General features: G+C 38.3%; 1 protein-coding gene and 1 long non-coding RNA gene across 4 annotated transcripts in view; both read right to left on the minus strand.

Moving 5' to 3' along the window:
- LOC128017103 (uncharacterized) overlaps positions 1 to 27,118 on the minus strand; it is a 148,841-nt gene that overhangs the window by 39,994 nt on the left and 81,729 nt on the right. The window lies entirely within an intron of this gene.
- The window catches only part of LOC128017096 (exocyst complex component 6B), an 83,655-nt gene that overhangs the window by 30,271 nt on the left and 26,266 nt on the right, over positions 1 to 27,118 (minus strand). For 2 of the 3 annotated variants that reach the window (XR_008184365.1, XM_052602287.1), the window contains exons 7-19: positions 24,069 to 24,242; positions 21,612 to 21,680; positions 16,222 to 16,305; positions 14,632 to 14,678; positions 14,177 to 14,297; positions 13,223 to 13,294; positions 12,779 to 12,876; positions 11,772 to 11,877; positions 11,040 to 11,149; positions 4,708 to 4,819; positions 2,309 to 2,443; positions 1,987 to 2,166; positions 92 to 121 (exon numbers count right to left, since the gene is read on the minus strand). Coding sequence is in view for 2 of the 3 variants with exons in the window: in XM_052602287.1 (XP_052458247.1) it covers positions 92 to 121; positions 1,987 to 2,166; positions 2,309 to 2,443; positions 4,708 to 4,819; positions 11,040 to 11,149; positions 11,772 to 11,877; positions 12,779 to 12,876; positions 13,223 to 13,294; positions 14,177 to 14,297; positions 14,632 to 14,678; positions 16,222 to 16,305; positions 21,612 to 21,680; positions 24,069 to 24,242 (1,338 nt within the window). In the remaining variant the exon portion in view is untranslated. The remainder of the gene's footprint in view (positions 1 to 91; positions 122 to 1,986; positions 2,167 to 2,308; positions 2,444 to 4,707; positions 4,820 to 11,039; positions 11,150 to 11,771; positions 11,878 to 12,778; positions 12,877 to 13,222; positions 13,295 to 14,176; positions 14,298 to 14,631; positions 14,679 to 16,221; positions 16,306 to 21,611; positions 21,681 to 24,068; positions 24,243 to 27,118) is intronic. The other variant, XM_052602288.1, reaches the window with a different exon arrangement.

The raw sequence follows: 27,118 nt of genomic DNA on the forward strand, positions 1-27,118 counted from the left end.
TCAGATGAACACCAGGCAGCATGCAGAAGTACTGTGACGAGAAATGGCCAAAGTTATGCCTGAAGTTAGACCACACTGCGACCATACTCACCGGTAGCACGGCGTGCTCTATAGCATTGCCCTATAGAAGATAGACAGAAACAAAACTATAGGTCAAAAGGACACATTTATGACTCCCCTTGGGTTCAAATGAAGTCGGTCAACCGCACTGTCCCATATCAACTTGGTCAAACTGTTTACGATCGATACAGAAAGTCCCTCTGAGTGTCAAAGATGGTTTGTGGTCAGGTGGGAGAGGCCAAAAAAGGGAGCGTGAGTGATGGGACTGTGGCTTTGGAGTCATTAGCAGAGTGTTTGGCTGTGATCTTGACTGCGGGGTCGCTTTCACACACACAAACGGTCAGTTCTTGATCTTTCCTGAAAACCATCAGGAGTGTGAACTGGGGACATGGATGGGGCTGACTGAAACAGGATGCAATAATGTTCACATGCAGAGCTGGAATGTGCTAACACAATAATATAAGCAGCATATCTGGAAGAGGACACGATCGTTTGACCGTGCGTGTGTGGTTTGGTGTTTTTTGTATGTGCATCTACGGAGAAAGTGAGACATTCAGCCTGACCTCAACCCAACCTGGGGTCGTACAAACATTGCCCCCTGTTGGTCAAATCCAGCCAAGAATGTGAGGGCTGTTTTGCAGAGGGCTGAAAGGGTCATACTTCTCTGTTACTGAAAGCTTATAAAAAGAGCAGTCAGGATTTAAGAGATTACAGGAGCCCAGGAAGCAGCATTACTGCCACCAGCCCTGGATCAGAGACAATTCCTGCCAGTCATGCAGACACGGGAGGGTGTTTGGTTGAGGCCCATAAGAAGGCAAACTCTTAAATTCTTTGATTATCAGAACTCCCTCGTGGCAGGGGTCAGGGCCGGGCTGTGAAAAGCTGAAACCTAAGGTCATGCAACACAATCTTTTTAACTCCATATCAGCTGAACTACACTAAGGCTTGAAAGCCCAGAACACTGCAATACTCTTACTTGAGTACAATTTCCTTTAAATCGATGGTGTCAAATAGAGGAGATTCACAGGTTCAGGCAGAGCATGTTGGGTACAAGGATGGGTACAGAGCCTGAGCAGCAGGACCACGAGGTGAAAAACAAATAGCATGAAAAATTAAAATTATAAATAATAATAATAATAATTTAATAACATACACAACTAATCGAAAGTTTGGAGTCGGTCTGATATTTTTTGATAAATTTAATAAAATATTTTATTAGACTAGGATGCATACAATTTATTAAAACGCAAATTTACAAAGTTGTAAAAGATATCTTTCAAATAAACGCTGTTCTTTTGAAACACACATTCATCAAAAAAACCTTTTCCATATTTTTTTTTTTATACTGATACTAATGTAAATGTTTCTTGAGCATGAAATCAGGATATAATAATGATTTCATGAAGGATCGCGTGACACTGGAGACTGGAGAAATGATGCTGAAAATGTCATTTATCAGTCATCACATTGATAAATGACATTTTAAAATACATTCAAAAGTTATTTTAAATTGTATTACCATTTCACAATATTGCTGTTTTTTTGATTAAATAAATTCAGCTTTAGTAAGCATTGGACATCTTACCAATCCCAAACTTTTGAATGGTAGTGTGTATAAAACTCATGTAAATGAGCAAAAGAGAAGCAAAGTGTGTGCCTCCCTAGATGGTTGCCTTTGTCGCTATTACAAGATATTTTACCTACATCAGTTCTATTTTTTTAAGGAGCATATATAAAAAGCTGCAATATCAGGAAGGATGGAAAGTCAAAATTCTAAACAAAGTGAAATTTGGAGTTGCACAGGACCATAACCTTTTTTTGGCTGTGTCCAAAAACTGTAATTATTTTTAAGTAATCACATAATCAGATTGCAAAAATGGCTTTTACACAATGGGAGCAAAATGAATGTGTGGATGAAATACTCACGGGCAGGTGAGTGAACACTGCAAAAGTGCTACAGAGGAAAGCGATGAGGTCACTCAGGTAGTCACTGGCTTGCCCACCTCCCTGTGCTGCCATCCAATCATAATCAGCCAGCTGCAGAAACTGGTCAATCTTTTGATTCAGGTTAGTGTAGATCTCCTCTTCAGCGGCATGCCTTGCGTCCTATACAGAAAGAAAGTAAAGAGATTCCTAAACAGGCACAAAATGTATTTTAAAAACACTGAATAGTAATCTACACAATTCATAAATGTGTTTGTGGGGAGGATGGGGTGGGGTTATTGACATATTCGCTGCAGGCTCCTACCTTGAAGGTGGAGGTTCCATAGAGTTTGGTGGCATTAATGGTGTCAGGAGGCACGTTGGTTATGTTGGAGATGAACTCTTCTAGGTAGTGACAGGACTGCTCCAGGTGAGTGGTGTTGACGATGATCTGGACCAACTTTGGGAATCAAATGTGATTTTAAAAGATGACTAATCCATTTTTGACCAAATCAGTTTTTACTGACAAAGTGCAATTACATACATGAAAAGGTGTAGATATGTAGGTTTGTGGCATTGAAAACTGGAGTAATGGTTGTTTCAGTTTTGCCATTACAGAAAATAAATTAAATGTTACAATATATTAAAATATAAAACAATTATTTTAAATTGTAATAATATTTTACAATATTACTGTTTTTACTGTATTTTTGTTCAAATAAACGCTTTACATAAAAAAAATTACCAACCACAATTTTTTTTTAGTAGTAGTGTATATTACTATGCTAAACTTCATTTACAGTTATGTTGCTGGATCAGCATCTTTTACTGGTTACAAGTACAAATCTAATAGAGCTTGTCTTTCAATAATAATACAGCATATTTTCAACTGACCTTAGTAAAATTGCATAGGTAGTACAGTCATCACAGAGAAAAACAGTGCTTTGGGGAAAAGGTTCTGGAGGTATGAGTAATAACGACCAGCAAAATCCCCAAGTGGGAGTAATTCCAAAGGCGAAAGGGCATAGAAAGGAAGTCAAGGGTGCGTTTAAAGGGACAGAGAGAATCTGTCTGTGGGAAACAGACCAGGAGCTGCTCTATGTTCAGTTAGCTGTTCTGTGGTGTAGAGTTTGAGGTCCACAGGCAGGGCAAGGCTGTCAGCAGCAAGGTGCTGAGGCACATTGGTACTAATTGAGCCCAGACATTTAACTCCCTCTCTCTCACTCTCACTCTCCAGTCATGGTGCACCATGCAGGGAGGGAAGCCCGATGCAGAGCCCGGGTCACACTTCCGCACCTCTCTCAGATCCGGGGCAAGCCAGGGGAGGAAGGAGCTTGATATCTGATCTGGTGTGTGTGTGAGAAGGTAGAAGTAAGACTAGTCTTTGCTGTGCAAACTACCTGAAACCAACAATAAAGTTTAGCTTTTTTTTAAATTCAATAGAATGTCTTTCTTTCTTTCTCTGCAATTCTTTCATCATTTTCTCATCAGCGGCACTGGACTGAACCAAACACATCTGGATTTGAGGGGTTATAAACAGGTCAGACTGAAGGCAAAATCAGCAGAGTGGAGAAGAAACTAACCACATTAGAGTGTGAAACACGGGCAGAGTAAAGCAGGGATGGAGAGAGAGCAGGGTGGGAAAAATGACCCATGCCACCAGCCAGTGGCATGTCAGTTTGCCATATCTGCCTGCCACTGTTGTGCACAGTCCATTTCAGATTGGCCTTTGATATTAAATGCTGGTGTTTGATACAAGAATGCACGTTTTTTGAAGAAACAAATTTTGAAAAGTCTTTAGGTCTTTAGTTGACAAGATCAAAGGTCTTATTTGAGCAAATTTCTTAAGGTTGATTTATACTTCTGTGTCGGACCTACGCCGTAGGCTATGCATCAGTTTTCATTTATACAGTACTTCTGTGATGTTGTCTTTCGTCGACATGTAATTACACATGCAGACCGCTAGAAAGCAATGTCCACGGGCATGATGATGTTGAGTGATGGTGGCAAATAGAAAGTGACTTAAATATTAAATATTGAATAACAGATAATTTATTTAAAACAAAAAAAACAGGAGAAGCATATGAGGAAATGCGGCTCTATGGCAGATTTTTGTAGGGGTTGTTGCTAGACGTCTGAAAGCCCGCCGGGTCCTGAGTCATGAGAAAATCATGTAATCAAAATCATGAATCGAATCTAATTGAATCATGAGTTGAGTAAATCGTTACATACCTAGCTGACCAATCACAGACCAGTAGACCAATCACAGCATTTGTGGTCTGTGTAGAATTGACGTGTTCTAACATTTCTGGAGAGGTACACATCAGGCTGCACCGTAGGCTATGCATGTTACACACAACCTACAACATGGTTATGGCGTAGTAGATCGCACATTGTATTTATGCACAGGCACAGATATTTCCGTACATTCACGATAATGTTTTGATTTTCATGTTTATGTTGCTTTGTTTATTTATACTGAATGTGATATAATTATATATATATAATTTGGTTCTCTGGTGTCCTTTGGGAATATCCAAGTGTCCTTTTTTAGAAATACAATTTAAATTTATCTTGAAAAAGCTTGCAGAAAATAAAAATAATTTTATTGTTTGAGACCAGGTTTCCAGTGCAGAAAACTAGAAGAGAGTGGACTGATACATCAACAATGAGGAGCAACATGGATGTGGTAATATAAACACAGAAACAGACAAAGATCCTCACCTCTGCCAGTCCTACGTTTTTCTTCTTTATGGCATACTGTAGGCAGTGGCTAAGGGTTCGTGTGAGCAGGAGGTTTGTAGACTTTCGGATCATGTCATCAATTTCTGTAGAGCTAAACATGAACATTAATCTAATTAGGAATATAGTTATAAATATACATATATATGTTTATATCTATAAAGCATACATAACCACATATTGAGGATTGGAAGGACATACTGTACCAGCAGAGGGCTGTGTCTTGCATTACATTGATTAAAAGTGATAGTAAAGAAGATAGTGTTATATTGTTTTTATTTATATAGCACCTTAAAAGAAAATAATTTGCAAGTCTTTCTTCTATTCTAAAAAAAAAGTCTCACGGTTGCTACAAAAATACTAAGCAGCATAACAGTTTTCAACATTAATAAGACAACAAATTTACCAAATAATTGAAGCATTGGTGAGCCTAAGAGACTCCTGGTCTTATTGAACACTTCTAGAAATACTTGTTGCAAATTATTTTCTTTCAGGCCCAACTTTTGGAGAGCAGAATCATGAGCAAGATGTTTTTGTTGTCCAGATTTACATAAGCATCAATTCTGACTCACAGAGTGTCCAATGTGCTCTAATCACAGCCTTAATACTCCACCTCCTCTGAGAGAAAAAAGGCACAAACTGGAACCCAAAAGATATTGAATAAGATGGAGAGGCCTACACACATGAACACTCACAGAACCAGACTGTGGGTGGGATTTAAAACCACTCATCAGGGCCCAAAAATACCCTCTGGATTTCAATAACGCATGTTCCAAAAACCAGAGAACCACCACACACAGATCCACTGTTTAAATCAACATGAGGGAAAGAGGGGGATATCATTTTTCTTTACTCTTCTGTTTTATTGGAGACTGATGGGGGAGGGGAGGAATAAAGGGGGCTAGTGCTTGTTAGTATGGCTACAGCTGCATCTTTCTCTACTTTCCAACATAGATTGATCACAAATAATTAAAAGAGTCAAAAGAAAGAAAGGGACAATGTGTCTTAAGCGTGTCTGTCAATGTGAGCCAAGGCTCAGGGTGCAATAGTTTTCCCCCTCAATCTGGGCAACAAACACATTCCTCGCAAATGACTAAATCGTCTCTCATTGTGTTGAGAAAAGCAGAAGAGGAATTTGAAAAACGTTCCTCTCCTCAACTGGGGGAAAAATCTCTGAGCTCCCTCCACTGACAAGAGGAGAGCCAAAATGGAGCACAGAGATGGAGGACATAAAGGGAGAAAAGGAGGTCCCAATCGATCACAAGATGATGGGAACTTGCTTACAGACCAATACTCAAGATTAATTGAATACTTCAACCACTAGTCGGCGCTGTCAGAAACAATCACCTACTCGAGCATGCATTAACCATAATGGATGCACAGTTTGCAAGTGTGATGTGAATTTTAAGATTACAATATTGCAAGTAGCTGTTTACTTTCTATAACTTTATCTATGTTTCATGTAAAATTAAAATATTTAATGTAATAATTAGGGGTGTCCCCGGAGCCGAATACCTTTTTCGGAATGGCATTGATTATGGCTTCAAAAACGAATAACAGACAAGGAATAATTCTGCCTGAATATTCAGCTGAGTTCGACACGTTCTATTATTTGTATATATTTAAAAGGCAATGAATTAAACCTTCGGCTACGATATGATACAAATAAATGGAATAAGCTCTAGGTGACAATGAGACATTTTTCAGTTTGTTTCTTTTACATTAACATTTACGCATTTAGCAGACGCTTTTATCCAAAAGCGACTTAGTGCATTCATGCTATATTTTATCAGTATATGCGTGTTCCCTGGAAATTTAACCCTCAACCTTCTGCGCTACCACTGAGCCACAGGAACACGTCTAAGCTTTGTTCAAATTTTAGCAAATGTCATGTCGGGTTATGGTCATTGGCTTACAGATGTTAATTACCATAACATAGCTCTGATTTTGTACATTACAATTTGGAAATGTTCCCAGTATAGAACTAGGGTGAAAAAGAAAGGCCTGGCTTAACATTGAGGACTTAAAATGAGGCATTGTTCTTTTTGTGATAATCTGTAAACTGACAGTGTGTGGATGAATATAAAAGTCTCTGGTATTCCTCATCTAAAGAGGGAGGAAGCTGCGAAACAGAAAGAAAAATTCTAGTCTGATTGAACACAGACGTTTTATATTTGATTGATTCATCCATTTAACTCTCTCACTTTTTCGGTGAAAATTAGGGTAGGGATGGGTCTGATAAACAATGATCTAAGAGAAACAGATGAGCAGGGAACCAACGGAGACTGAAAATGTCCAAATAACTTCATTGGAAAAAGAGAAACTAAACAGAAGCAGTAAACGAGGCCGACTCTGCTCACATCAGTTAGCACAAAACGTATGTTCATTAGCTATTCAACCATCACAAAGATTAACGTTACAGCTAGCTTCAACTCAAGGGTAACTTCAGGTTAATATGGTAAATTCGCATTTATAAAGCAGCTCTCGTGAAGAAGGTCTAAAGTTCACTGGACATGCATTGGTTGAAGGGGGGAGTAGGGGGTCACATACATTCCTAATGTCTGGGCTCCAGGCACCTGCACATGGGCTTGAGCCCCCTTCCTTCCCCCTCTGACTGCTACTCATCTCAATATTAACGGCGAGAGACCACAAAGACTAATTGCCTCTGGTGGACTAGTCTGGGTAGTCTGTTCCTTTGCTCCTTTGGTGTGTCAGTCATAGGTTTCTGTTTCTAATATCAACAGGGTTTTTTTCTCAACAACCTTCCACACATACTCAGAATCCTGACCCCATCATCCAAGACCTCTGTTTGAATGCCATCTAGCTGCCTCTTGCCCTCTTATTCAAATCACACTTCTGCTGATAGGGAGTCAAATACGAAAATATCCAGCGAGTCAAGACATTATTTGATAGCATCCTTATATTAGCTGTGTGTATGGGGGATTTCAGCTAGATCTGGAGCCCCTGGGCACCACACACTGAGGCAGCGCAGCCAAAAGAGGTCAAATGTTTATTGTTGAATTCGAACTGAGATTTGAGCGTGGGGATCGGCCACGTTCTAAAAACCACATAAGGACATGACTGGTGAATGTGAGGAGGCAGTGAGAAGCCAAAGACTTGGTAGGGGTCCCAACATACATTCAGAATTATATATGGCATAGACACCTTTAAAACACAATACATATGTAAAATATTAAATGGCTTCTTTTTGAGTACTATTCCTACAGAGTTTAAGGGTGTCTCATTTATAATAGAGGATCAGACTGACCAAAATTGAAACCAAATAGAACTCTGAATGCCTGTAGATTAAATATTTATACAAAATTAGTAATTAGGGAGATTTAACCAAACAATTCACTTTGACAAGATAAAGAGAATACCACTGTTCTTGGCTGGATAACTTTAAACATATTCCTAATTATTAACACAAATCTGACATTTGAAAAAATGAAACAAAATATACAGTGCATTTTAGGCCCAGTTTTAATCAGGGTTCTGCTTCTCGGTTACACTTTAACAGCATCAAATCATTTTGTACTAATGTAGGTTTATTACATTTAATAATTATCGATTGGAGACATGAGAACAATTCACTTCTTACTCCTCATATTTTACTTGTACATGTCCACTTCACATAAACATAGATTTAGACTACATTCAAACATCTGGCAGATGTGTGCAGCTCTGTGATGTAACGCAAAATTAAAAGAAATGTTCTGCTTCTTTCAGATGCAAGCTATAACACAACAAAAATTAAAAATATTAAAATTGAATACTATAAATCAATAGAACAACAATATGAGAATAATAATCTTAATTAATAGTTGTAAATGTTTTCAGCATATTATTCCCAATGATCTTGCAGGTGCGATTGGGCTCCAATACTTTGACATGTCTGATATAAACCAAGAATTTTCCCCTAAATGTCAAGAGCAGCTACACAGTCTAGAAGAATTTAGCATGCACAGACGCTGTCAGACAGGAAAAGGGTATTATTGCTCATTTAAAATCATTCTTGCAGTGATTGTAGAATGTATCTCCAAAAACAATACTTGTAGTGCACAGATAGTCTTTGGACAGGGCAATCATTGCTTGAAATTAAGCCAACAAACTTTTCTACTGTTATCATGGGCATCATGTTTCTGACCACTCTACAGGCGACAATGTTAAGAGTGTCTGGCTGGCTAGACAGTCCCTCAGACACTTATCACTAATGATGATGATAATGGAGTAGTAATTTGGTAGGATGCAGGTTTTTACGTGTTCTCTGTCCTGAATCATGTTCCCTCATTTCCTCAGAAAACCTCTAAACTGCAACATAAACCCAAAAACTACACAAACATCCACAACAAGGATTAGCATACCCAACCGGGACATCCGCTTCTAAGGTAACCAGACCTGATGGGGCCAGAGACAGAGAACATCAAACGATCACAATCGGGAGGACTCGTCTTAGTACTTTGCTCAATCAGGAGGAGGCAGACAGAAATGCCACCTATAGTTCTACAGACAGTGACCTTTAGCCTCGACCCCATGACCCAGTGTTCCGTTTAGTAGATTAGGAGAAGCGGTGAGATATCAGATCACAACACAACATGACTGGGGTTAAGGGGTGTTTGGGAGATTAATGGTTAGAGATTTGAATACAAAAGGGTGAAGGTTGGGCCCTAAACAGAGATGACCCAGAATTTGAATCCTGCGTGAGTAAGGTTCTCATTTTTATGGAAAAAAAATCATTGAAACTACTGTATTTTAAGGTGCACAACGGAAAAATGTACTAGATAACTATAACTGTCCAATTAAACTTGTCCAGTAAGTGCCGATACCAATAGAGGATAATGTAACGTTTATTCTAAGTGTGCACCATGTTCTGTAGACATATTCAATAGTTCAAATATTTGGGGTAAAGTAAGTTTATGCTTTTGATTTTTATATTTTTGAATTTTAAATAACTGTTCTCTTTTACAATACATTGTAATTTATTTCTGTGGAGGAACATGTGACATTTTTACTGTCATAAGTGATCAATTAAAGAAGACCTTGCCTCACCCATAGGTTTCCGGAGAGTGTTTTTGAAGCCAAAACTCGGCAGAGGCAGCCATCGCCATCTTGGCAGCACATTACTAGGCGTCACTCCCGGGTAATCGGAAATGGGCAAAAAAGGCGGGAGCTGGTTGCAGAAAACACGCCCACCTAGCTCGACAGCAGTGGCAGCAGCAGCAATCCACCTGTCACTCAAGTGGCCACTCCCTTAATTATGCAGAACATTAAGGCTTAATATAATTTAAACGGATGAGTTCTAAAACAAATTAACCCACTTCACAGTTGTGGCAAAATTACCTATATAGACCAAAATAATTTTTTGAACCAGGTTGAAACACGTTTATTTCTGCTGTAAAGTTTGGCATTTTAACATGGTGTCTATGGGATTGACTCCCTTTTGCAGCCAGCCTCTAGTAGCCAGTTGATAAGTTACAGTTTAAGTCACTTCCATATAGGCTTCACGAGAGAGAGCGGTAGGTTGCTGCTTGCTTTAAACCAATAACTGAAAACTAGATTACAGTGGGGATAGTCTATTCTCTAAGTCTGCTTCTTAACAGTCTAGATTTAAAATTACATTTTGATTGGGATGAGAAAGTCACTTAAAAGTTAATATGCAGGCAATCTTAAGCATGAGCAATAGGAACAGCAATACTTGCCGAATTAAATGAAGTTCTCTCTATATAACAGATTGTTAACAGGTCTTTAGTAATTCACTGAGACAACTAAAAGTGTTGTTTTCACAAATGTTTGTTGTCTACATTTGTAAAATAGACTTCTCTTCTGAGAAATATCATAAAGGGAGAACATACCGAAGCACCATTTCATAAAGCCGTTTATCCTGTCCAACAGTCTGGAGAATGGGAATTCAGGGTAGGCCACACTAAACAGCTCGGTGCATCTGGCAACCTCATCAGTAATTCTAAGAACTCATAAACTGACCAGAGATCAGTCAACACTGGGAGAAATTCCTTGAAATAACACCACTAGCACCAAGCATGCAATTAATTAGGAAAACACACAGAAACAGTTTGGTGCCGATGGAACTTCCTCTCTGAAGTTCAGCGGCTACTCTTGGGGATAGCCAAAGACAATGGCGCGGGTTTAGTGATTTCATAACAAAAGAATGAAAGTAAAAAAAATAAATAAAGGCAGTTCAAAAATAGGTATGTAAACTGGCATTCAGGCAGCATGATTAGCTAATGAGAACATTTGGAAGAGAGGATTATATATGCAGGTGTGAAACAGTTTAAAGTGTGTTTGCACGCTCTTACCTAAGGTGCAAGTCCTCCGAATATTTCAGGCAGGCGTAGATGAATTCTTTGAGTTGTGAGTATACTTTAGGCACAAATTCAGAAAATGGCAGCTTCTTTGGAAAAGGTATCTGTTTAGAAAAATGATGAGAGTAAATAAGTCAGGAAATACATTACAAGACAGTGTTGGGGTTTTAAGGAGGGTTTCAAATAAGAAATGTGAATTTTATATTTTTGTTAAAGCACATGAACTATTCATTAAATGTTTTAGTGAGCTGTAAAGTAGTCTAAATTATTCTATTGTAGTGGGACTACCTGCCCAGTTGGACACTTCTGGTTCTGGGGTGTATTTTAACAGATGCCTTGCCATGTGTGCTTCCATTGTAACTGCTTTAAATATAATCAAAAACTTTGCACAAAATGAAAAATAATGACAATCTGTAACAAATGCTGTTGATGTAGCACACTGGGAGAAAACAGAAAGGCAGCTTAACTCCATGAAAAAGAACAGCTGCCGTTATCACCAAGAAAGGCAGCATTCCTTTGATTGCTATTACAGTATTGGGCAGTAGTTCTCGTTGACGTCAATGGGAGAATTCAAATGTATGGTTGGTTCACGTATTTCAGTAGATGTGCATGTTAGTAATCAGTTTTTTGGACAGCAGGAGGATATTAGTGTCTTTCTGGAGAATGGAGGGTGTGTAACTGAGGGAATCTGTGGGATAAAAGCTTTCTTATGTGCCTCATGTTCACCTTGTCAAGCTCTGGATCTTGGAAGGGGAATTGGCCTGTTATTCGTTGGTACTCCTCAGGGGATGCCACGGGAATGGGGCTGTAGTTGTCCTGATCCAAGATTTGCCTAAATCAACAGAATACGTGTGAGGGGGAAAAAGACCTGACTTCACAGATGAACTGATCATAACCCTGAGGTCAAGAGCAGGATATTAAAGAAGACTACATAATCTAAAAACCATTTACTGGACTCTTAAGCCGTGTGTCTGTGTTTGTGTAACTCATCATAGCAAACACACATAACACATTTCCTTGAATGCCTGTTCCCACAGTAATGACATTCTGGCCATTCAAAGCATCCAAAGCATCATTCTTTATAGAATGAGTCAAGTGTCTCTGACAAGGAAGGAAAAACGATTCCAGCAAGGTTACAACAACTTTTCCATGTCATCTGCTCTCAAGACTCAACCGAACAAAATGTAACTCCCTCCAAGGAGCTTACATTTTTTTTCAACATCAAATTGAAATTTTCGGGATTAAATGCTCTTTAAAGGGATCCCAGCACAAAAAAAAAAGAAGAAAACATTTGTCTTTCAAGAAATATGATTTAGTCATATTAGGGTAATTTGGTCAGTGATTTTAGGATGGTTTGGTCTGACAAAATGTCCCTGTCCTTTAAACTGTCCTGCAATACACAACCTCTGCAAATATAAATCTCTGAGCAATTTCCTAAAATGGTAGTTTGATATAGGGCAGTAAAAGTGGATATTTAATTTAAACAATAGATGTGTGGTTACCAAGTATTGAAATAAAGAACAGAACAAATGACTTACAGTAAACGCAATCCGATTTACGTTAAACACGCCTTACTACAGGACATAACCCAATTAGTGTAATTCCTTCAGTATGGATTTCTCAAGGGTCATAAGGTGGTAACCAAGCCATAATTTTCCTTGCTCAAACAAGATCCTGAGGGATAGAGATACAGAAAACAAGAAAAACAAAGGGAGAGATAAGGTAGAACGCACCTGAAGGACTGGTTCCACTTTTTCAGCAGGATCTCCCCATATTGATCCCTCATCTCCAGCAACATGTCAAACAACTGGTTTACTGGAAAACCATAACCCTGCAGCGAGACAGTGAATAATGCCCATATCAGTTGCAAACAGACAGCAAATTAATGCAACTCTCAGCAGAAAACAGGATGAAATGGTTTTTATACATTTACACTTGATATTAGGATTAATTATTTGGAAATAAAACAAACAACATATTAACCCTTTTCTAATGTCTATTCAATGTTTTATTTGTCTGTCACAATACTGTTTTTAAATTATATTCACTTTTCTCAGAAAATATAGCAGTATGTGATTATTTACATTTATGTCAAGTAATCAACGTATGTAATTTGAAAAATCCTATCCAATGACACCAAGTTCTAAAATGTTATCATCAGCTACCACTCCACTCACCTGCAGTGTGTCTGCAAACAGCACTATAAGATTCTTCAGATCTAAAATCAGGTCTGGATCAGTGCAATAAGACTGTGAAGACATGAGAGAAAGAGTGAAGGGTTACAGCAGAAGTAGAGGAAGGACAGCTCCGGGATTTAGATTACCTGGTATAAATACAAGAAAAGATATCTTTTATGCAGCATTAACTGTACTAAGGTTTCCTGATGAGTATCTGACAACATAGCTCTTCAGTTTGTAGTCCTAAAACCCAGAAGAGGATTAGGGTTCTCTCTGAAATTTAAGAATATTGTTTTTAGAAGAGGGTTTTCAATTTATTAGTAAAATAAAGTCTGTAGTTTGCTAACTACATAAGGACAACAAATATGTGCGTTTACTTACTGACAATTGTTGCAGTCCTTTTGCAGGAACTTGCAAATGACATTTTTAAATCAACTGTTTCCAACTTCACATGTGAGGTACATCTGTGTGTAATTTACACTAATGTTCACAAATCTGGAGTCAGTTCATTTTTATTAAGTATTATTAAAACAGTTATTTTGAATTGTAATACTGTTTTACAAAATTACTGTTTTTACTGTATTGTTGACCAAATAAATGCAGCCTTGTAAAGCATAAGAGATTTCTTACAGAAACATTTTTAAAAATCTTACTGGCCAGCAACTTTTGAATGGCAGTGTGTGTGATAAATATATCACAAAATAACCAAGTGTGCAATAGCTTCAAGTAAAGGTAACCAATGGTGTCTGGTTACCTTTACTTGAAGATATTTCACATTTTGTTATTTTATGTTTCATGTCTATTGTATTCGAAAACCACTATCCTAAAAATCCATCAGAAATTCAAGAGGAAAACCATTAGCTGCCCAGGTTAGCCATACAAATATTGTCTGGTTGGAGAACTCTACTGCTTGTCCTGCACAGTGTGAATTAGGTGTGTAGTGTGCAAACATACTGAATGCGTACGCAAGGCTGCAATGGTCTTTGAAAGGGCCAGCTCCCACAATTCTTCCACGTAAGCCCTGTTAACCAGGCCCTGAGTGGTGTGCAAGATGTGGTCCTCCACTACAAAAAAACTACAGGACACATACAGGGAAATACAGGAACAAGAAAAGGTATGAAACACAAACAGTGAGTACATTATAACATCATAGGAAAGAATTAAACTACATCAATAATATCCCAAATGGGCATAATGAGGCTTTCCAGCACACAAAGGCATCAGAGCCATCGAACACCCCAGACAACTGTGAGAGTGCCCTAAGCCTTTATAAAAGCCTCCGTACCAGACACCAGCCTTCCCGATATTCCCATTCAGACACTCAGAATAACACCAATCTGCCACTCCACATCCCCACATTGCAAGCATGTATAATTGATTTCCAGTTAATTTGGACATTCTGCACTCACCCGACAATTTGATTGAAGTAGTGCCTGTACCCCTCTAACGTTTCATGCTGGAAACCACAGGGATGAGAAAGAACATTTTATGAACATCAGTTAACTGAGCACTCCACTATTACAGCTCTTTTTTAAAGTCCCCCATTATGCCATTTTTAAGGTTCCTAATATTGTTTTGGGGATCACCTACAATAGGATTACATGCATGCAAAGTAAAAAAAAAAACACTTTTGTTCTCTCAAAATATGCATTTAATATCATGTCATTTTCCAGCGATTCTCAAAGTGACTCGTTTGAAGCAGTTCACAGATTCAGTCTCTCTTAACCCCTCCTTTTCCGTGAGCCTGCTCTGATTGGTCAGATAGCCTTGTCTGTTGTGATTGCTCTACGGCGTACAGCACGAGGTGGAAACGTTACGCCTATTTCAATAATTCTGTATTCTGAATGCTTTATAGAAAATATAAACATCTATTCTTTATCATACTTACAGGTTGTGATTCAATTAAGACTTGTTTCAGCTGCACAGAGTCAATTCTTTATTTTGGGAGACAATTACTTTATCCTACACTATCAGATTTTCAACTTTGCAGATCGTTTACATTCACATACAGTTACATTACAAACTGCAGGAAAAGCAATATTGGAAATGGCATAATTGAGGCACTTTAAGGTTTTTCTAACTCATGGAATAAACTAGATTAACTCAAAACATTTTTACTTTTGTGTCAGAATTAATTATTTCATTGAAAGAATGTTACTTCTATTACCTCAATAATAAGTCATATTATTGACCAAATAACAACATACCTGCACAATAACATTTTGCAAATGTCATTCAACAATTTTACATACACTACGGGTCAAAAGTTTGGGGCTGTAATGATTTAAAAAAAATATTATTTAAAAGAAATCAGTCAAAAACGGTTAAACAGTAATTTTGTGAAATTTTATTATAATCTAGAATAACCTTTTTCTATTTTAATTCATTTTAAAATACATTTGTTGTTATTATCAATATTGAAAACAGTCATGCCACTTTATATACTAGTGGAAACTATTTGATATAGAAGACTTCTGTAAGATTGTAAGTTATATTTACTATCCCTTTTAATAATTTTATTAATTCCGTACTGAAGTATGAATTTTTTTTTTAATAACCTCAAACTTATGAATGGAACTGTATACAAAAAGTATTTTGTAATGACATTAACTGCACAGATATAAAACAAAAACAAAAAACTAAAATGAAATTTAGAAAAATATGTACAACTAAACTCTGCTATAAGTGTTCAACAACTGAGCTATATTCTAACTGGAACTATGTTTCCACATCCTTTTTCAATGGTTGTTCAAGTCAATGAAAACTACCACCACAGTAAAAATCCACATATTAATTTTCAGGCCCTAAATTAACTATACATATCATGTTCCGTGTATGCATCCATCTCGAAAACTTAAGTAAATGATAATGGCTTACCTCATAGATCCTGATAATTTATGTGAGGTGATGTTAGTGACTGGGGGTGATGCAGTGAATATGATTGAAGGATGTTAAACAGAGTCAGAATAAGCATGTGAGAGGGCTGTGAGAGGGCGTACCATGTTAGAGTGAGGCTGCAGCACTAGTCGGGCCTGTTTTCGCCGCTGTTTCCTGTAGTAGTTCTCAAATGTGTCCCGGGCACCCTGGGTAAAGCAGATACACATTCTAAACACCTGAGTGAGAATAAGGCTATTTTACTTAAACCCATGCCTCATTTTGCTCTGTGACCACTGAGGACCAGTCATCTAAGACTTGTAATTACCTTAGGTCGACTGGAGTCCATAAGAGAGGAAATGATGACTGAGAGAAGCAGTTAACACAGGAAAACAAATTCTCATGCTGAATTTCAAATAAGAGCGTATCAGGTACTCTCTCTCCTAATCTCATAGTATGATTAAGAATACAGCACAGCAGAGCTTTGCAGACTAAAAACAAAGGCCCTCATTCACCACTTAGAGACTTGATCCTTTTTCCAAAGTCCCAGAGTGCAGTTCATGTCCACCTCACACAGACTGCTATCAAAGTCTATAAGGACATGACACAAACACATGCACACAGGTCCTCCTCAGAACAGAGCGCAGAAACAAAAGTGACACACAGAGGAAGTACGGTTGGACTTATCACTACTTCCAGTCAAGGGTCTCTGAATTTATCTAGCCAGAACGGGTGACTGTACCTCTTAAACAAACATAGTAAAACAGAACAAGACTTGACCACACAGAACCAGTTTATAAATAACAAAAGTGCATTACAAGCTCCGTTTCAGATCTAGTGAGCCATTTGCTGGTCCGCAGCCTAAACAGGTTGTCGCAACACTGTGTGACCCACTAATAGGGATCTTCATGTGAAGTCCACAGGCCCTCAGACTTGATTCCAATAGTGTTTTACATTGCTAATCTAATAACATGATTCACTAAGCAAGCAGATAAGACAGAAATAAAGCACTAATAATTTAAGAGAAAAAAAGACAAAAAAAATGCTCCCAACTTTTAGTTACCTTAACATACATGGTAAAATCTGTAAATGGTTCCCCATTGTGTCATTTTACTGTAAAATAGTCAGATTTATGTTTTTTGTAATTATATGACATATCATAATACCAGAGACATCGTCATTGAGTATTACAGTGAATCTTCGGCAACCACAGCTGCCAAGTCTTTTACTAAACATTTTATGTAATATTTTTTACTTACTTTGCAATAGCATATTTTTAATCAGATGTAACTATTTTTAATATTTTATTTTTCTAATTGACACCGAACAAAATGTCAAAGCTTTGCATCAGCCTTTATATCGGTGAGTTTAAGATGGCTAAAATGCTGTCTACGGAGGATTCGCGCACATGGTTTTTGAATAGAGCTGTAGTCTATTACAACAGTCTTCACTAAGGGCACAACAGTAATACGGAGTCTCTCAAGATTTTAAACTAGTAATCATTTGGTTAACAAACCCAAACATAGTTAATCAAGACCATCCAAATGTAATGATGTGTGGGGAAGAATAGGGTTTGAGAAAAAAGTGGGCACAGAATTGGAAAAGCATTATATATTTTTTGAATGACTTCAGAACAACCTGAAACCTTTAATATCTGCTAGGATCGAACAGATATTCTGCTATGACCACAGAGGCTTTCACAGCACAATGAAAGGCTGAAGGCGAAACAAATCAGAGAGGAACAAAAGAAATAACTTGCGCAACACAAAATGCAGCATTTTCCTCACACAAAAAGAGCTGGGAATTCAGATTCATTTTAGCCAGTTGGTTCATTCAACAAATTGTTAAAAAATTGACTCAATGATTCATAGCCATTCTATGGATGTTAAAGGATGTCATGTTATGTGCCAAGGGAATTTAACTGAGTGTGTCAATCCTGTTGGCTATTCAAGCTCTTCTGCGGTTACTAAGACTGAAAAGAGCAGGTCTACCAACTGCAGTCTAAAACAAGTTAATCGTGTCCAAACGCACCATCTCTTATAGATCTTCCTTAACCTAAACATTCAAAATCAAAAGGAGAACATTTCCAGCAACAACTAATCAAAGAAAGATCCTCACTAAAGTTCAGCTGAACTTCCCTTCACAATGGCCTATTGCCTCAGATCACCAGAGTTTCACTAATAAAGAAAGTAACAGATGAATTTTGGGTGTGGTTCTCTGGGTTCTCCTTCTACAGGGCTTCCTGCTGTAACTGGCCTGTCACAACCAGCCTGTGTTTACACTGATCAGAACACAGACCAGAACTGTCAAAGAAACCGAGACACTGTTCAGACCTTATGTTCCATCAGAAGTAAAGAGGAGGAGTTTAAGCTGGAAGAGGGTACAGGAGAGTAACATGGAATGTAACAGAACGGAATCTATCTTAGAAGTACTGTACATGTCCAGAAAATGGACTTGTGTGCAGCCTTGAAAACACTGATGTAGAAATTAAATAAATGCATCATGTTGTGAAATCAACCATCAATTCATTCTAATAAAATAATCAAAAAATGGACTATGTGAAAAAAAAAAAAAAAAATATGGATAGTAAGATACAGAGGGCAAACAGAGGTAAGAGAACAAACTGTGACCCCTCTGAGATCTCCATCAGCCTCTGATCTCTGATACAGTAGTGCCATTAAATCTCAGAGGCTGCACTTGAGGTCAGACTGGTTTAAAAGGAAAATGCCATTTCTGTTTGGCTGTTTTCTGGCAATGCAAAAACAATAAGCATTTATGGTAAGTGCAAGACCTTGTAACAGAGGGTCACACTTTTAACAACTCATGCTTCCTCTTTTCTCTGTTTTTTATTCTATCGCAATCCACTGTTCTCTAAATTCCACCACTCCAGAGGGATAATGTTTTTCCTCTGTCCGTTTGAACTTTATTATCTTCAGATTCATAAAAATGTCAAGTGTTTGACGGCAGGGTGAAGAAAAACTTAAAACACATTGTCTTCAATTTAAGTATTCCTAGCCAAACTTGACCAAAGAACAGGCTGTACCCTCTAACTGGAACCCTGAACTCTTCCTTGTCCTGTTCTCTTTCTCCGTCCTTATTCTTTCCATCCCTTGGCTTGACTTTAAAACCGGAGTTCAACTTCCTGTCCCTCCGCATCAGCTCCACACTTAGAGTTACAAGTGTACTCTCTCACACATATACACACATGTACAAAAAAGGGCCAGGGACACCGTGGCAGGGTCACAACCCTCTGGTATGAAGGAAACCCAGGTAAACCCACTGAGTGTCTCCTGACGATTCCCAGCTCAGGCCATCTGGAGTGCAGCCAGTTCAGAAGTCAGAGCAGACCCAAAAAAAGGGCCATTGTAAATGTACAGAACCAAGGTCATGAACAATTTCTGTATTTCAAGTTCATTGCATATTGTCATTTCTCCCACAGGGAAAAACATAGTAACAAACAAACTAAACACTGTTTCTCCGATAGCATCATAATTCAAGAAATAAGTACACATCTAGCAATAGCAACAATAGTGACAGCACAGTGCAATAGACAAATCTATGCAGCATTCTGTCATACGTTAAACAAGAATAATGTGTCTGCAAATGTTGCAATGAGGTAAACCATGGAGTGCAATAATAAACATTAAATATTAGTCCTTAAAGAAGAGCAGTGTGCTAACGAACATTAAAATGTAGTTCTTAGAGTAGAATAGTGCATAGTATGTTTGGAGGGAAAGTTAACATGGCATTCAGAGTCCATTATTGGGCCCACAAGAGACAAGCGATAAAAGATGAGGGCACTGTTCAAACAAAGATGTTAAGTGAGGAAAGAAAGATTTCTCAATCTTGTAGTTCGTGTTCGAACACTTCAGAGTCTTCTTCCAGATAGGAGTAGGCAGAACAGTTCAGCAGTGGGGTGAGTCCTTCATAATGCTGGTTGCTCTCTTAAGGAGCCGCACCTTGTAAAGGTCCTCCATAGATGGAGACTGGTTGCATTGATTTTCTGAGCAGTCTTCACCACCCTGTGTAAAGCCTGCAAACCAGACTGTGATGTTACTGCTCAGGATGCTCTCCACTACACACCTATAGAAGTTGATCAAGATGATGCTGCTCATGCCAGTTTTTAGTTCTTCTCAGGAAGTGTATCATTGTTGGGCTTTCTTCACCAAGGAAGTAATGTTCTTGTTCCATGTGAAATCATCTATTATTTGAACACCGTGAAGCTTGAATCTTCCAACTATTTCCACTTGACTACTGACTCGTTTGTCTATTTGACTCATTTCCCTCACTCTGCCCTCTCACTCTTTACAGTAACAAGTAGCCGTGTTTACCTGAAGTTTGTTACAATTTTCAGGAGTGATGTCACACTAAGACAGATCTCCATATAAACATACAACAGCCTCAACAACTTCCTTCCTGTGGGGGCGTTCAGGACAATGAATATACAGTAAATTGGAAGAAGTATCTGCCATATGTGCATTCAAACACGGGCGTTCATGAGTGTGTGCTCACCGTTTAAACAACAAAGTCCTTCGGGGATATACAAAGTGCAATTCTGATTGTTTTTAGCGTGATTTCCCAGGGACTGAGGTGAATCAAGGGTCACCAAGGAAAGAAAACTTGAACATCCCTTCTTAAAAGAAACATCAATTTGCTTATTTTATATTAAAGAAAGTTTGCTATCTTTCCTATAATCTCAAAAGTGTTATTATTTGTCCCTTCTATGACTCCCTGGTCACTTTTAAACTGTCCTTTACATGTACTTTCCTCTGCATTCTCAGATGTCTCCTAGATCTGGTCTCCAGAAATGCCCCAGCATGCCATCCTCATAAGTTTCTATTACAAAGTCTATTGTAGTAATGGCAGTCCGTCTGCGCACACTTGAAATTTACAGGCTGGAGGGTCATAAAAGTGATATTCCACTCAAACCATTAAAGTCATCATGAGGAGCTGTCAGCACGTGCACTCCAAAAACAAACATGAGTGTACCCGCGTTAAAAAAAAAAAAAGAAGAAAAAAACAGACATACCCACCCGAGTAGACCTAGAGCCAATTCTTGGTTGTATTTTGAGGCATACTACAAAAGCAAACAGTTTAAAGACTCTTGACTCCATTGCTGCAAGTTAATAGGTAATAAATTAACATTGATGCATTTAACAAATGTTTTTCATTACTTGTGGCTGCGCCAAATGCAATATTTGTTTGTGTAGGAAACTTTCCAGGGTACTTTTGGGTGGAGAACATGCTAGTGGTAAACTATGGAGCGGTTTTCACTGGCAAATTTCAGCAACATCATCAACAAACAACTAGTGCTAGCTGCTTAGATTTAAAGTAATTCGTTCACACAAGCTCATATTTTCATGAACAGTTTCTGAAAACACACAAGACATTCTCTCTCTGAAAACCAGAAACAGAGCGCAGGTAATACGTGTAAGTGTGAGGGCCAACACAGAGATCATATTCTGATCAGACAAGTCAAACCTGAAAAAAAATAGATCGCAAACAAGACACTCACCAATGCAGTGTAGATGTGTAAACAGCGATACACAGGAGAGAAGTCCACCAAGTCCTGCGCACCAGGAATCTGTAACACAGTACGAGTCAATGAGAGACACATCACTTGTATGAGCAGCACTAACAATGGAAATCGCTAGAAACAATATTAAAAGTTATTTTTCACCTAGAATCTATTTTGAATTCAAATCTCATCCAATTAAATGCAGTGCATAATAGCTTTTACCAGAATTAACTGGTCACAAAATAAGTTTCCCATCTTTTAACATCTCTTTGACCTGAGCCACCCTTGAACTTACCGGTATGGAAAGAATCTTTTTCTAAAAGTAAGCCAAACAAATGGACAACTAAACAATGCCAGCTTTGATCTGGTGCCTACAAAACGGCAACTAGGGACATACAAAACCAACTATGTTGTGGCACCACCAACAATAACACGGAGAGAATGTGGAAAAAAACAATTCATTCTTAATGCACCACTGGGACAGCGCTGGAAATGTCTGCCCGGTTCAGGGACGGCATGTTCGCATTAACATGCTCCCCTAGAAACAATTTACAGACAGGACAAAGGGACGCAAGGGGACATGTTCAGGTGGCATGGGGTCATTAAACGGGCACCGATTGGCATCTCTAGATAAAACCCATTTCTCAGTAAGCCCCTTAGCGCAGATATTCGAGCAGATTAAAGGCTGGCAAAAGCAGGAGCCAGAAGAGGAAAACACGATGACGCACAGGCTGTTTGAAGCTTGGAGGAAAGAGAAGGGGTAAAGGTCAAACGAGAGGACAAAAATCATTAACCTCACCAGGGTCACTTAAAGGTAAGGTTTTCACTTTTTGTGGAACTCATCAAAATCTTGAGAGCTGATCAAATAGGTTTCAAAATGGTATTCGGTTAGTAAACACTGTTGCTACATCATGGAATTAGGTAAGGTGTTAGGTAAAGATGGCAACATTAGACAACAAACTAATCATTTATTCAGCTAAAATATTCTTATCTGCTTTGGTACAAAAGTGTCTGCTTCATGTAACAATGCAAACAGAAAACAAAAGGTCCATCACCAATGCTTTGGCACAAACAACTAGTGCCAATCTTGTGTTGCTTCGGTTTGACCAAATTAAAACACCATGTCAAAAAAGAGAAGAAGCCACGCAACACAAACACCACTTATCGGAGCACATCAAAATAAACTCATTGTAAGCTAAACAATGAACACTGACTGAAAGAGTCTTGACTGCATCAATTTAATTTGTCTCTGAGGATCTAAGAGAGACCAGGAATCACCCTTTCACTCTGTGCCAGTGCCAGGAGCTACAGATGGGGAGCACGTCTTGCATGCTTCAGACGTCTCAAATTGCTGCCTCAGAGGTGCGGGGCAGCCCTAATGACTGCAGAGCTGAGGTGCTCCATTAAGAAAGGGAGGGGATCCTGGACTGGGCAGGCAGCCCAACACCAAGTCCATGGGGATATTAGAGTAAAGGAGGAGAAAGGTACTGCTACAAAGAGACAGAAGCAGACAGAGGGACTAGGACTGGGTATTCATCAATATTCACAAATAGTTCCATGTATATATATATATATATATATATATATATATATATATATATTAAAAAAAAAGCTTTTCATGACTTGACTAATGTGGATGGACACTGTAATAAAATACTGTGTTTTGCAGATCTATGTCGATTCTTCAGAAGAGGACTGATGTATCAGACAGAGCTGAATAAATCTGATGTACTTTCTGAGTGATTCATTCACATTTAACTCAAAATTAACCAGGGATGATTACTGTGTACTTGAGGATATTTGTTCATTTGACAGCACGTAGTTAAAGAAACATGTTATGAGTTTTGGATTTGGAGATACACCGGTCATCTGGCCATCAATTGGAAGTGATTGGCGAACGGCTAGTTTTTTTTTTTTTTTTTTTTTTTTTTTGGCCAAACTTGGATTTGGAATTGGATTTGAACACAACATGCATTTAAATGATGTCCAAAAATGTTTTTTGAGTGGAAATATTACAAAGTCTGCAAACACAATGTTACACAGAAATGAGGGCACAATAAAGGCAGATATATAAAAAAAAATGGCAGTCAGTATCAGAATAAGATCATTTACCGGTTAAAAATCAGCAAGTAGAACTGGCCATGAAATATCATTATTGGTGCATCCCTATCTGGCATATAAAAAAAATGGCATCTCAAAAAGCACAAAAAAAATTCCTCACTAAGAGGAATCAGAAAAAAGAATTGTTATATTCCTTATGATTCCCATCTCTACGAAGAAAGAAAAAGAGAACAACACCCATAAACACACATTAATAATATTCTTTTTTTCATTTTCTGATTTCATAAATTGCCTGTGCACAAAATAGACTAAAAACTCAGATAAAACTCAAAAATCAGTTGAAATGCTTAATAGTTTTATTGTTACTGCAGAGATTAATCTTTCCTCTCTCACCTCATTTTCCTCTTCATCCTCCACATCCAGTATCCCAGAGTCCTTTTCTGAAAAGGGGTTGCTTTCCTTTCTGTCCACCTCTGTGCCTGAACACACTTCCTTTCGTATCCTCCGTCCACTTGCCGACCGCTGTTGTGACGTCACAGCATTGTCACGAGCGATCTGCACCTGTGCCTGGAAAATGAGACAAAAATATATAGTTTGAAATTTTTTTTTTCTGGTTGTCCAATATTACATATCTGTGAGTGGCAAAATTATGTGAATAGGATTAGCAGTTAATTTCAGAGTCCACCAGTTCAGAGGACTTCAGCAAAAGAGTTGTTGTTGCTCATCAGGCTGGAAATTTTTACAAAACCATCTTTATAGAGCTTGGACCGTCAGAGAGATTGTGTACAAATGAAGGAGAATTAGGACCATTGTTATCCTGCCCAGAAGTGGTTGACCAACAAAGATCACTCCAAAAGCAAGACATGTAAAAGTCTGTGAGCTTGCAAAGGACCTCAGGGTCTATGTAAGTTACTTCAAAGTAACTAAAGGCCTTTCTCACATTGACTGATGTTAATGTTCATGAGTCCATCATCAGAAGAACACTCAGTTCAAGGTGAAAGCCACAGCTCTCCAAAAAGAACATTGCTGCAAGTCTGCAGTTTGGTAAAGATCTTTTGGACAAGCCAGAGGAGAAATGTTTTGCGGATGCATGAAACCAAAATATAACTTTTTGGTTTAAATAAGAAAAGATATGTTTGGAGAAAGGAAAACACTGCATTCCAGCATAAGAACCATGTAACGCAGTTTGTAAAATGGGAAGGAGGAGGCGGGAACCGGCGGACATTTAAATAAAACTTTAATGATAAAATAAACAAAACAGCATGACAGCCCCTCACGGACGACTGCCGCGCACAAACAAAAGCCAAAACGCAAAATAAAATCCAGGCCTGGTCCTCTCTCGTCCTTCACTGTCATAACTCCTCCTCTTTGCCCTTCCGGAGCTCCTTCGTGGGACTCGAGACCGGTGAGTGGAGCAGGGGTCACTCATTTCCAATCACTCCACTGGCCTTGCTCCATTCCCACGGCTCTCGGCCCCGTCCCACTAGTCACAAACCCATCTGTGAAACATGGTGGTGCTAGTATCATGATTTGGGCTTGTTTTGTTGCATTTGTGCTGGGACAGCTTGACATCATTGACGGAACAATGAATTCTGAATTATACAAGCAAATTCTAAAATGAAAATGTCAGGACATCTGTCTCAGAACTGAATCTCAAGAGAAAATGGGTCATGCAGCAAGACAACGACCCCAAGAACACAAGTCGTTTTTTCCAAAGAATAGTTAAAGAACAACAAAATGAATGTACTGGAATGGCCAAGTCAAAGTCTGGACCTTAATCCAATTGAAATGTTGTAGAAGGACCTGATGCAAACGGTTCATAGGAAGAAGCCCAGCACAGAGTTGAAGCGGTTCAGAGGAATGGGCTAGAATTCCTACAAGCAGTTGTGCATGACTGATCAAAAGTTACAAGAAATGTTTATCTCCATTTATTGTTGCAAAAGTGGGTCAGACCAATTACTGAAGATTTGAATGCTTTGTCATTTACTTATTGAGAAAAATGATCCAGTGTTACATGTGTCAAAGTATATATTTTTGTCTCATTTTTTTAACTGGATTCTCTGTCAATTTAGAGGGCTTGCATGAAAATCTGATGATCTTTTGGGTCATATTTATGCAGGAATAAAGAACATTATGAAGGGTTCACAAACTTTCAAGCAGCACTAAATATAAAAAAAAACACAATTCCTCATTATAATACTCATTCCTGTAAACAACTTTAAAGTGGAAACAATACTTACACAATTACACAAGAATGAAATATTATATAATATCAATCCAGTAAACCATGGGAAAAAAAGAACTTTACCTTTTACTTTTCACTACCTGCACAATCCCACATGCACTCAAGAAGAACAAAGTCTGAGATTATGTAAATCATTTTCCCTAGTACAACATTCCAAGTCAATAGCGATATTGTGCTACATACTTACAAAGCACGTCTTTCCCATTAGTGGCAACAAAGGGAGAGGCAACTGTGAATAAGGAATTCCCATATGCAAAACGTGAGAGTACAAATGAGTTTTCCCTCAATAGAAAACTTACGTCTGACGTCATGACTAAGGTCAATGCTCACGCAACTTTTTCCTTACAGACCCCTCAAATTATTTGGTGAGGAGCAAGATTCGGGCTTGGAGGGCTCTTGAATCAAAAAAGGGCCTCTTTATAGAAAAAGTGAATGGAGAGGAAACTTCAGCACCATGAGAACAAGCATCGACAATAGGATGCAAAAAGGAGTCAAGACAATACTGTTTATTCTGATTATTCTTCTTGAGACCGAGAAGGACTTGATGCACTAATTGGACTACATAAAGATTGAGTATTGTCATTGTATAAATTTTACTACATTTATTTCTTTAGACATGTCTGAAGTTGTAGTCCTCTTCTAATCTCGAGTAGAGGCATGTGCGTCATAGCGAGGGTGTGACGGATGGTGGCACATGAAGAGACCTTTGAAACTCAGAATTCCTTCCTGTTAAGAGCATCAGAATTAAAGGGCTTCATTACAGGAAGAGTTGTGAACATTTCAACTGAACGTTCATGTCCATTATTGTTCATACATGTCACGTATTTCAATGTTTTGGTTTGTAAGGTGTTGTCCAGAGGTGGTCCTGATCTTCTCGTGAAAGAACATAAATCACTTTTTTTCCCAATAACTCTACATTCTACTTTTAAACCATGAATGCAGCCTGTTCCAGTGCAGCTGTCTATTGTGTGTCACTGGCTGTTGTGTTCTATTCATCTGCTTTGGTACCCTCATCTTAATTAGAAGCATTTGCGTCAGAGCAATGGGGTATGGGATTGCAAACAAAAAGAAAGAAACAAACACTGCAAATATTCTTTCCCTTCAGAACTTATACATTTCAAAATGAAAGACATATTAGTTAGTCACAGCTGCAATTGCAGGATTTAAACAAAAATTTAACTTAGTAAATGCAGTGATT

This window comes from Carassius gibelio, chromosome A7 (assembly GCF_023724105.1).
Source record: "Carassius gibelio isolate Cgi1373 ecotype wild population from Czech Republic chromosome A7, carGib1.2-hapl.c, whole genome shotgun sequence".
Taxonomy (NCBI): domain Eukaryota; kingdom Metazoa; phylum Chordata; class Actinopteri; order Cypriniformes; family Cyprinidae; genus Carassius; species Carassius gibelio.